The following is a 12,228-nucleotide window of genomic DNA, read 5'->3' on the forward strand; positions in this document are numbered from 1 at the left end:
GTTTGGATCATTCATGGACAGAAACTAATCATTGTTCTCCTCTCAACACAATTAGTCTTATTGTTAGGGCTGTAACGATTTGACCAAAAATAAAAACCTCGATTAATTGAACATTTGACCTCGATTACGATTAATGAACGATTATTTTGCTCTTTTTTTTGCCCTCATAAGGTTTTTGAGTAACTTCACTGATAAGGTTTGTACTGTAAATATGTTCTACCAGTAAAGGCAGAATTTTTTTTTCTAATGAAAAAGAGCATTTTGATTTTAAAATACTTGAAGGAAACGGTTCACTTTCAGCAGTTATTGTCTATGGAGCAGATTTCTGTTTGTTGTACATCAGATACAGATACATTAGCACATAGGCCTACATTACATTTATCTGAATGCATTAATGAGCGAGTGATTGTGTGTGTGAATTACTCATACTGTCTCTATTCAATATGAAGCTGTGGTTTGTACTTACTTCAAAGGTATTCAAATGTTTGCCTATAACGGTTGAGTTTCTAAGCTACTTTAGTGACTTTACTTTAGTCACAGCTTCTGTCTGAGTGTTCGTTTGTCAAAATACATCAGGCATTAGTTCAACATAATACACATCTGATGGTCGAAACTCGCTTTAATGTTCAAACTGGCAGGGCTTAAACCACATACAAATGACAAGCTTTGTGAGGACGCAGGTGAAAGATCTGCCTTCAGGGCGCGCGTTTTCAGAGACGCGATCGGCTCGGCTCTCTTTCACTGAAAAAAGCTCATGAGCACTGAACGGAGAAGTTTTCCGTATTGTTGTTTTTGAATAGTGCACAATCGCTTTAAATGTTGAAACTGGCAAGCCTTTAAACGCATTTACTTGACAAACTTTATGAGCACGAAAGTGAAAGCGGCTTCGGGGCTTGCGCGCGCCGTCTGTGTGTGTGTCAGCGCGTAGGCTATAAGAACAGCAATTAACTGACCTGTATATAAACTGTGTAAAACATGCAGTTACTATAGTGATTCTGGGCATCTATAAACACAGATAACTGCTCCTGCATCTCTGTGTGTGCCTGCAAACTGCACTTGATGTGACTGACGGGGCGGAGTCACGTGAAAACCGAAATAACCAACATAGAAAAAATACGTCGGTTAGAGGTTCTGAATGTCGGTTTCGGTTATTTTTTATATTAATCGTACAGCCCTTCACTTTATGAGGTTTTTGAACATTAATATGAGTTCCCCTAGCCTGTCTATGGTCCCCAAGTGGCTAGAAATGTTGATCGGTGTAAACCGAGTTCTGTGTGTCCTGCTCTGCCTTTGAGAAAATGAGAGCTCAGATGATCTCGAATCTTCCCTGTATGTCGTCATACGGCCGCCCCTTCCTCTGCTTTTTTTTGGCTTTACAAACAGACTTTTACCATATGGATTCTACAGCACCGCCACACACAGTGAGTAACAGTGTTCATTAATGCCTGATCTGTGATCAGTGATTTCTGATGTGTAGCTAATCATTCAAGTTCACGCAGACTTTCTTTCTAAATCGTTCATGCATCCGTGAATCAAACCAGTGACTAAACGATCAACTTCATATTGTTTCTGTTAGTAGCATGAAACAAATCTGTTATTTAAATTGTGATTATACGCTAGATTAGCGATCAAAGAACTCTCTCTTTATAATGTTCGGATCTGTCAATCACACATCGCGAGTGTATCTGCACACTTGCCCAAACTGCCGTTATAATGAATGGCGCTGTTATGCAGCACAGCGAAGCTCTTACTGTATTCATGTCGATGTTGTGTTTGCTGTTAGTTGTGGTCAAAGCATTTTGTGAGAGAAAAAGCGGTGCAATGACGAGATCAATGCTTTCACGCGATCAACAGACCGTCTGTCTACTCAATGCTCATCACTGCAGCCCTTCATGTGATGGGAAAATATCTCAAAAATAAAGCTTGACAGCTGTAATGGTAACAAAAAATAGTAAAAGTATTCAAGAGGGGTTCCACATGTTACAAAGTTCGTAGAATAAGGTGGAAGAAGACATGGTCAGTGTGACTGGGACATAATCTAATACTCATTTCAAATGCAAAGATGTCAGCCAATCACAACAGTGGGCGTTTTCACTGAAGTCTCACAGCAGACACGCCCCTTCAAACAGAGCATTCAGCCAGAGGGCTAAAATCAGAATAGAAAAATGCCTTTTATTTCTAAATTATGACATTTTATGATGTAAAAATCATACTAACAATATAAGTACACCTCAGGACTCATTATAAAATGAAATAAAAAATCCATTGGCTCTGCCTAACAATGCCTGGTTGGGAAAAACAAGATAAAAAAAATAACGTGCATATTTCTATGTTTTCAATGGCGTAGTCAGTCAAGTGTAAGGCTTAAAGATCTTGGGTTTAACGCGACCGACCCGGGTTCGAATCCGCCTTTTGCCGAGCTCGCTCTTATCTCTTTTCCCATCACATCCGAAAGGAATTTACTTTCAATAAAAATTAAGAAAATGTTCTAAAAGTGGAAATAAAGTGCCTAATGAAATGTTTAATAATAATAAAAGCATTTATTGGTAGGGTTAGGGTCGCTGTAGGAAGGGCTTTTATTGTCCCATTAAGGCGGCATCCATTTAATCATTTTAATATATATATAATCATTTACATCATGTTATTATTGCCTCCTGTTAATGTAAAACAATAACGAGGTGCAAATAGTATGTATTTGTCAAAATAAAGTATAAATTGCATCTAATTACCATTTACACACATTGCAAAGAACTGCTACTTTTACATGGTGTAAATATATCGCTATTTTCACTTAGTGTAAATATCATCTATCGCTAAGAAAATATGCTATTTTCACTGAGTGTAAATAAAATCTATTTGCTTTTTACACTTTGGCTCCGCCAAATCAAGGCATCATCAATCTACACATTTGTTTTGAATAACCAACCTCTAGCGGCGAAAAATTATATTGTGGCTTTCATGAAAAATACAGTAAAAATAGTTAAATATTACTACAATTTAAAACACTACTTTCCATGTGAATATATTGTAAAGCGTAATAGATTCCTGTGAATTTATCATCATTACTCCAGTCTTCAGTGTCACATGATCCTTCAAAAATCATTCTAATATGAGGTTTTGATGCTAGAAACATTTCAGTGTCTCAATTCAGTAGCATGAATATTAATTGTCCCATTTTAAAAAGGTAAACAACCTACGTTCACAAAACTGACTGTGGCCCAAATCTGATATTGTTATGAAAGACAAAGTGAGCTATAATAATCACAACATTTTCAGTCTTAGTTCTTCACCTTGGATAGTGTCATCCTTCATCACTTCGGTTTCATCATCGTCGTTCAGGCAGTAAACCGTCTCCCTCTTGACATCGTCCCGCTGGTGACTCTGAGCATCCACCACGGCCCAGGACTTCTTCACCTTCTCCTCCGTCACCTTAAGGCCAGCGAACACAAGATTACACCAGATCAGATTGCATTCTGGGGAACGCTTTGAACATGATCCGTCAGGAACTCACAGCTTTGTATCCAACGATGCGGATGGTCAGTGAGCTGCCGATGGTCAGCTGACAGGGCCAAGCCATCGGCCTCCTGTCGATACGCTTGAAGATGGACAGCTTCTCCAGAGCATCACTGCAGGAAACATCAACACAATCACTTTTTGACTAATGAACACTTTCCCAGGATTACTTTTGTTCCAATTTGTGCTGTATATCCAGTACTCATCATTCAAGTTAATAGATTTAAACACTTATTATCAGAGTATAAATGCAACTCAAATATGACACTGGAGAAATTATGTTGAAAATTCAGCCTTGCCGTCAAAGGAATAAATTATATTTCAAAACATATTAAAATAGAAAAGAGTTCTTTTAAATTGTAATCATATTTCACAATATTACTATATTTTTGATTATATAAATGCAACCTTGGTGAGACACCTTAAATAAGACCCAAAATGGACCGATTGATGTTGATTCGCAGGCAAGTTACACTATGATGATTTATCTGGAAAGCCTGTAAATCACACTATTAAAATTTCCTGACATTTCCATGAACTTCAGGCTTTTAGTTATTCTGACAGTTAAATGGCTCACCTAAGAAAATCAAAGCTGTGAATAATAGCATCTGCACTTTACAGGTCACTTCCTACGGCCCCTGGAGTGAGAGATGTGGGCTTAAGTGCCTCGCTTGATGTGTGTAACAGTGAGTGTTTGTGTGACTGATTCATGTCAGCGTCCTTAGACATCATAAAAACAACTACTAATACAGTGCTGGAAATGAGTGAATAATGACTTTATTTTCATTTCTGAGTTAACCTTAAGAAAGGTAAGAAGTAAAAAAAAAAATTAAGAAGTAATATTATAATTTTTAAAAACCTATAATTATTTAATTTTTTTTTTTAAAAACCCTTTTTGCACAAATATGTAAAACATTTTATTTTTATATATATATTAATGTAATATATTATTTATTGTATATTGTTTCATTTTTACTAAACAATTCAATTAATATATTTTATTTATTTAATTTAAATATCAAAATATTTTTATTTTATATAATTATTTTATAATTAAAACAATATATTTTATTATACATTTTAATATTACAAATGATTGAAAAAAACATTACAATTTGCACAAATATGTGTAAACTTTTTTTACATAAAAAATATATAAAAAATGTATGTAATATATTATTTATTGGATATTATTACATTATTAAATTATATTCTTTTATTAATTTATTGAATATAAAAAATATTTTTATTTTATATTATTTTTATAATTATAAACATTTATTATTTTACTATACATTTCAATATTAAAAATTATTTAAAACAACTTTAAACATATATATATATATGTATATTAGTTTGTTGTATTATTATTTAATTTTTATTAGAAAATATTAAATTGAAATATATTAATTTAGTCAAATATAAAGATATTTATATTTATTATATTAATTTATTCAAATATAAAGATATTTATATTATTTATTTGATTTTTATAATAATACAATTTTATTATACATTTTAATATTAAGAATTATTTGAAAAAACTTGAAACCATTTTGCACAAATACATGTAAAACATTTTCTTTATACATTCAAAAATATATAATATAAAACATATTTATGAAATATATTATTTATTTTTTAATTAACAATGATAACACTAAAATATGTATATATACATATATAAACATTTTATTAATTTTGTATTATAAATTGTTATACTACATAAAATACATTTTATAATATAATATTTTATAATATAAAGAAATTGTGCACCAACTATATTTTCCAGATATGAATGTATACCTAAACGTGTAGACCTCCTCCAGGCCGTCCTCCTCATCTAGGCTGGTCATGATCTGTTTTACCATCTCCAGTCCTTGTGTCTGCTGTCTGCTCAAGCCTTTTCCTGGACGGGGTGGAGCCGCCGACGGCCCCGGTCCATCCCCATCACCATTCGCTCGGTCCTCATCATCCACAGGGAACGGCAAACTGAACGCATCAAACAAAATGCATATCAGTGCAGGGTTTGATGCAGAACTACCAATAATCAACTGTTTAGAATAAGTCACAACCAGAAAATTGACTAAAAGCATCAAATCTGGGTCACTTTGCATCTTACTTTTGACTGAGCGCCACCCATTGGACAGGAAGAGATGCTCACTTCATAATGTTTGTGACATAAACTCACCTAAAGGATTATTAGGAACACACACTAATACTGTGTTTGACCCGCTTTCGCCTTCAGAAGTGCCTTAATTCTACGTGGCATTGATTCAACAAGGTGCTGAAAGCATTCTTTAGAAATGTTGGCCCATATTGATAGGAGAGCATCTTGCAGTTGATGGAGATTTGTGGGATGCACATCCAGGGCACGAAGCTCCCGTTCCACCACATCCCAAAGATGCTCTATTGGGTTGAGATCTGGTGACTGTGGGGGCCATTTTAGTCCAGTGAACTCATTGTCATGTTCAAGAAACCAATTTGAAATGATTGGAGCTTTGTGACGGTGCATTATCCTGCTGGAAGTAGCCATCAGAGGATGGGGACATGGTGCTCATAAAGGGATGGACATGGTCAGAAACAATGCTCAGGTAGGCCGTGGCATTTAAACCATGCCCAATTGGCACTAAGGGGCCTAAAGTGTGCCAAGAAAACATCCCCCACACCATTACACCACCACCACCAGCCTGCACAGTGGGAACAAGGCATGATGGATCCATGTTCTCATTCTGTTTACGCCAAATTCTGACTCTACCATCTGAATGTCTCAACAGAAATCCAGACTCATCAGACCAGGCAACATTTTTCCAGTCTTCAACTGTCCAATTTTGGTGAACTCGTGCAAATTGTAGCCTCTTTTTCCTATTTGTAGTGGAGATGAGTGGTACCCGGTGGGGTCTTCTGCTGTTGTAGCCCATCCGCCTCAAGGTTGTGCGTGTTGTGGCTTCACAAATGCTTTGCTGCAGACCTCGGTTGTAACGAGTGGTTATTTCAGTCAAAGTTGCTCTTCTATCAGCTTGAATCAGTCGGCCCATTCTCCTCTGACCTCTAGCATCAACAAGGCATTTTCTCCCACAGGACTGCCGCATACTGGATGTTTTTCCCTTTTCACACCATTCTTTGTAAACCCTAGAAATGTTTGTGCGTGAAAATCCCAGTAACTGAGCAGATTGTGAAATACTCGGCCCGTCTGGCACCAACAACCATGCCACGCTCAAAATTGCTTAAATCCCCTTTCTTTCCCATTCTGACATTCAGTGTGGAGTTCAGGAGATTGTCTTGACCAGGACCACACCCCTAAATGCATTGAAGCAACTGCCATGTGATTGGTTGATTAGATAATTGCATTAATGAGAAATTGAACAGGTGTTCCTAATAATCCTTTAGGTGAGTGTATATAAAATACATTCAACCATATATACATTATGTCTTCCTGAGAGTGAAAAAGACTTTATTGTCTAGCCCTGTTGTTATTATCAGTGCATGTTTCTTACAAGAACTGCATGGTGATGCCAGCTTTCTTCAAGTTTTGGATGATAATGTCCAGCTGGTCTGCCGAGGTCTGTATGTTCAGATCTGTCAGCAGGACGATGTTCAGACGCTCGTACTTCTTCCCACTAAAAAAACAAATAAAAACAGTGAATGCAGCAGTGAAACCCCTCGATTGCATTAAGAGAACAACAGAAAATGTGTCTCACATGGTTTCTTTCTGGATAAGGTCCATGCAAACCACAAGAGCATCAAGCCCTGATGAATCAGTCAAGGACTTCACATTGTAACATTAACATGTATATGAAAAATGATATTAAGTTCAGAGATTCCCAAACTCGTGTTTACATTCACGTTTCTCTGATGTGGGTTAATGGTCACATGACATGTAGGTAAACAAATAAAATATTTCTTATAATAAACCAATAATTAGATAATACAATTATTTTATATAATTTCATTTTTATTTTTAAAAATATTAAATGAAAATTTCCTAAGTATTTATTTTAATATAATAACTATTTTGTTTTCAATTAAATGTATTTATATAATAATACAAATATATTTTACTATTTATACTTTTGAATACTAAATAATAAAACATATTTTATAATATAAATAAATTGTTTACAATTCTCTGATGTGGGTTAATGGTCACATGACATGCAGGTAAACAAATAAAATATTTATTATAAAATGAACAAATAATTAGATAATAAAATTTTTATTTTATATTATTTAATTTTTATTTAAATTAAAATCTCCTATTCATTTATTATAATATAAAAAAACAAATGTATTCATTTCTAATTTATTTATATAATTATAAAATATATTCTATTATTATCTATACATACTAAATAATAAAAAAATATATAATATAAAATAAATTGTTTACCATAAATTATGAACCAGTTTTCAAACCCTCAATTAGATAATACAATTATTTATTTTATATTATCTAATTTATCATTTAAAAAATACTTAAATTAAATGGAATAATTCTTATTTAAATATAAAACCAATTTGTATTATATATTTAGAAAATATATTTTATTATTTATACTTATATTTATTACTTATACTATTATTTATACTTATATTTTTATACTAAGTAATAAAACATATTTTATAATATAAAATAAATTGTTCAAGATTTCCCAATATGGGAAATAATTTAAATAATTATTCGTTTTTTTTTGTTACCACTGCAGTTCTCTCATGAACAACAGTCTGGATAAAATAAAATAATAAAATAAAGTAAAATAATAAAACAAAACTAAATATTATTTGACTTCTTCCTTTGTTTCATATATTTTACAATACACAAAATACATCAAACGGTCCATGAATTGGACCTGTCTTATGAGATCAATAAAGTGCGGTGTCGTCTTATCTTATCAACGATTAACAGTAAGAGGAAGGATACAGTCTGCTTGCTGACCCCCAGGTTGAAGTTCACTCTCAATCTCTTGGAGCAGCTCAAAGTCAGGCATCATGAGGTGACGGTGAACCGTGATGTTCTCATACTGCCCGTCATTGGCCAGAGAGTTTTTAGTGCCATCAGTACCAAACAGCACCAGACCCACCTCGTCTTTATTCTCAGCAAACACCTGTAATATAGCAAGAGCTTGATCGACGTCCTGTCTGTAAGAGCAAGCATATATTATACATAAAATGAGAACATTGAGTTCAAACCTGCCGCTGGACGAACTTCTGGATGACTTTTTTGGCTTGTTCAAAGGGCGGCTCCTCTCCCGGCCCAGAGTTGCTCATGGAGAAACCCACATCCATGCACAGAACCAACGCTGACTATAGAAAGAGCAAAAGAGCGACAGCTGAGGACACATGCAGAAAAACAACATTCACCTCACAGGTCTATGAAGGCTTTTACTCTGCAACGGAATAAACGGAGTAAATGTAACTTTTTATCTCACAATTCAGATTTTTTTCCTCACAATTTTGAGTTTATTTCTCGCAATTATGACTTTTTTCTTACAATATTCTTACAATTCTGTGGAAAAAAAGTCATAATTACAAGTTATAAAGTCAGAATTGTGAGAAAAAATTTAAGAATTGTGAGATATAAAGTTGTCATTACCTTTTTTTTAAATTGCAAAACAGATTATATCCCACAATTATGACTTTTTTCCTCAGAATTGTAAGATATAGTCGAAATTGTGAGAAAAGAAGTCAATTGTGGGATATAATCTATCTTGCAATTAAAAAAAAGGTAATCACAACTTTATATCTCACAATTCTTACATTTTCTCTCACATCTCTGACTTTATGACTCGCAATTCCGACTTTTTTCCTCAGAATTGCGATAAAATTTGTTTTGCAATTTAAAAAAGGTAATCGCAAATGTATATATCACAATTCTGACTTTATAACTTGTAATTATGACTTTTTTCCTTAGAATTGTAAGATATAAACTCAGAATTGTGAGAAAAGAAGTCAGAATTGTGGGATATAATCTATTCTCCAATTTTAAAAAAAAGGTAATCGCAACTTTATATCTCACATTTCTGACTTTATAACTCGCAATTCCGAATTTTTTCCTCAGAATTGCGATACAATTTGTCAGAATTGTGGGATATAATCTGTTTTGCAATTTAAAAAAGGTAATCGCAAATGTATATCTCACAATTCTGACTTTATATCTCACAATTACATTTTTTCCTCACAATTCTGAGTTTATAACTCCCAATTATGACTTTTTTCCTCAGAATTGTAAGATATAAAGTCGAAATTGTGAGAAAAGAAGTCAGAATTGTGGGATATAATCTTTTGCAAATAAAAAAAGGTAATCACAACAACTTTATATCTCGCAATTCTGACTTTATATCTCGCAATTCCGACTTTTTTCCTAAAAATTGCGATACAATCTGTCAGAATTGTGGTATATAATCTGTTTTGCAATTTTAAAAAAAGGTAATCGCAACTTTATATCCCACAATTCTTACTTTTTTCTCGCAATTCCTACTTGTTATTATGAATTTTTTCCTCAGAATTGTAAGATATAAACTCAGAATTGTGAGAAAAGAAGTCAGAATTGTGGGATGTAATCTATTCTCCAATTTAAAAAAGGTAATAGCAACTTTGTATCTCTTATTTCTGACTTTATAACTCACAATCCCAACTTTTTTCCTCAGAATTGCGATACAATGTGTCAGAACTATGGGATATAATCTGTTTTGCAATTTAAAAAAGGTAATCGCAAATGTATATCTCACAATTCTGACTTTATATCTCACAATTCTTACATTTTTTCTCACAATTCTGACTTTATATTCGAAATTATAACTTTTTTCCTCAGAATTGTAAGATAAGAAGTCAGAATTGTGGGATATAATCTATTTTGCAATTTAAAAAAAGGTAATCACAACTTTATATCCCCCAATTCTGACTCGCAATTCCAAGTTTAACTCTCACAATTCTTACTTTTTTTTGGCGAAAACAAGCTTTAATGGAATTATTCTTCATCGTTTCACAGAGAGAAATAGAGACAGTATGCAGGGGTTTTTTTTTTTTTTTGCATGACCCATTACTTTAATCATTAAACTATGAATGTTGATGAACGTGCACATCGGTTTGACTTCTGTAAAACAACATATGATGAGATCTCAATTGTTTCATAGACAACAACGAGATTAAATGGAGACTTATGCTTGACTCTTATGTCACATGTGTCTTTTCCATCTCAAACTATGCTCAGAGATACATATACAAAAGTTATACAAAAGCTACTAAAGTCTGCAATCAAAGACAACAGCATTTAAGATTTTACTGAGGATCTCAATATAAACAGAAACATGTTCATTAACTATTACAATGGGGAAATAATAATAAAGCCATCCACAGTCGCTTTATATCTCTATTCTTTCTGTATGACAGCATTTGTATTATTCAAATTTATAAATCCTATCTATTTTTATGAACCTACCTGAGATAAATTTGAATATACTTAACTAAATACTTAAATCTGCTTTAATAACTCAAGCATGCCACCTATTTTCTACATTTTATGAGTAAGTTGGTGAAACTTTCTGTGCTGTGTGAATACGGACATAAATACAAACCAGATGGTGAGTCTATGTGTCTCATGAAAAAGTTAAGTAACATTCGTTATCATTAATAAAACAAATATTTGATTACGAAGTCCAGTAATGACTGAATTACCTTCGACGCGCGCGCCATCGCTGCTGGTTTCCGTCTGTTATTGTTCCGGGTGAGTAAATGAACGGATGATACAAGGTTCCGCCTCAGACAGCGAAACAAAACGACAATAAAACACATAAATGTTTGTGTTCCTATATTCCAGGACACTTGACAATGCTTTAATATAATTTAAAACAATTTTTAACATCAATTAAACGTAAATTATGTCCTAACTGACCTTAATCTGTAAAAGTGAGCCCTCAGGGATTATCCAAAACATCGGAGTAATCAGCAGTGCTTATTAAAGAATACTGAATATATGTGTTTGAAGCAGGAGTCTTCTTCTTACACACGATGAAACATGTTCTGTGTGGATCAAACGACATTCATATTTCCAGTCATAACATGAATATGGCAGTTTCGACAGGGTAAATCACATGGCTGGACAATGCAATGCATGTGATTGTTGTGGGTGAATATGATTTGTACTTCTGTTGATCCTGGAACAACATTCAATCAACCAAGTTCAGAGTTTATGTCAAGTTTATGCTTACATGCCACATTGGTGTTACTCACCTATCATAGTTTTAGGGATAGGGTGAATTCGGGGTGATTGGGACACTTTTTGCCTAGGGTAAACAAACGTCCTGTTTTCAAGTCCTGTCCTGGCCCTAATATAACAATTTTCTATCCATACAGAGGGGGCATACTTTAAATGTATAGAAATTAATAAGGAATCTTTGAGTGAACTTTGAGTATCATTTGAGGATCTCATTGCCGGGCCGAGTGTCCTGGTTTTCGGTAATCAAAATTTGGTCACCCTATTTTTGCCATTGAGGTCAACCTGAATTCACCCTATGTAATGGTTAAGGTTGGGTTTATGTTTTCAGACAGGTATGTTGTCCCAGGATCAACAAAATGTGTAAATCAAGGAACATGTCTTACTTACAGTTTGTTGTGCATAATTTTATGAAGACAATAACAAAAACTGAACTAATATTTTCTACTCTGGGAGAGATCATGATTCATAAGTTCCTTAAAATGGTTGTACACTAAGAGTTT

General features: G+C 33.7%; 1 protein-coding gene across 3 annotated transcripts in view; it reads right to left on the bottom strand.

Annotated features, from left to right (window-relative positions):
- xrcc5 (X-ray repair complementing defective repair in Chinese hamster cells 5) overlaps positions 1-11,232 on the bottom strand; it is a 47,242-nt gene extending 36,010 nt beyond the window's left edge. For 2 of the 3 annotated variants that reach the window (XR_013816863.1, XM_079821501.1), the window contains exons 1-8: positions 11,188-11,232; positions 8,704-8,817; positions 8,435-8,618; positions 7,215-7,263; positions 7,011-7,133; positions 5,320-5,505; positions 3,512-3,626; positions 3,291-3,429 (exon numbers count right to left, since the gene is read on the bottom strand). Coding sequence is in view for 2 of the 3 variants with exons in the window: in XM_079821501.1 (XP_079677627.1) it covers positions 3,291-3,429; positions 3,512-3,626; positions 5,320-5,505; positions 7,011-7,133; positions 7,215-7,263; positions 8,435-8,618; positions 8,704-8,817; positions 11,188-11,205 (928 nt within the window). In the remaining variant the exon portion in view is untranslated. Of the gene's footprint in view, positions 1-3,290; positions 3,430-3,511; positions 3,627-5,319; positions 5,506-7,010; positions 7,134-7,214; positions 7,264-8,434; positions 8,619-8,703; positions 8,844-11,187 lie in introns of all 3 variants that reach the window. The other variant, XM_079821502.1, reaches the window with a different exon arrangement.
- Positions 11,233-12,228: the final 996 nt, after the last annotated feature.

This window comes from Gobio gobio (assembly GCF_949357685.1).
Source record: "Gobio gobio genome assembly, chromosome: 7".
Lineage (NCBI taxonomy): Eukaryota > Metazoa > Chordata > Actinopteri > Cypriniformes > Gobionidae > Gobio > Gobio gobio.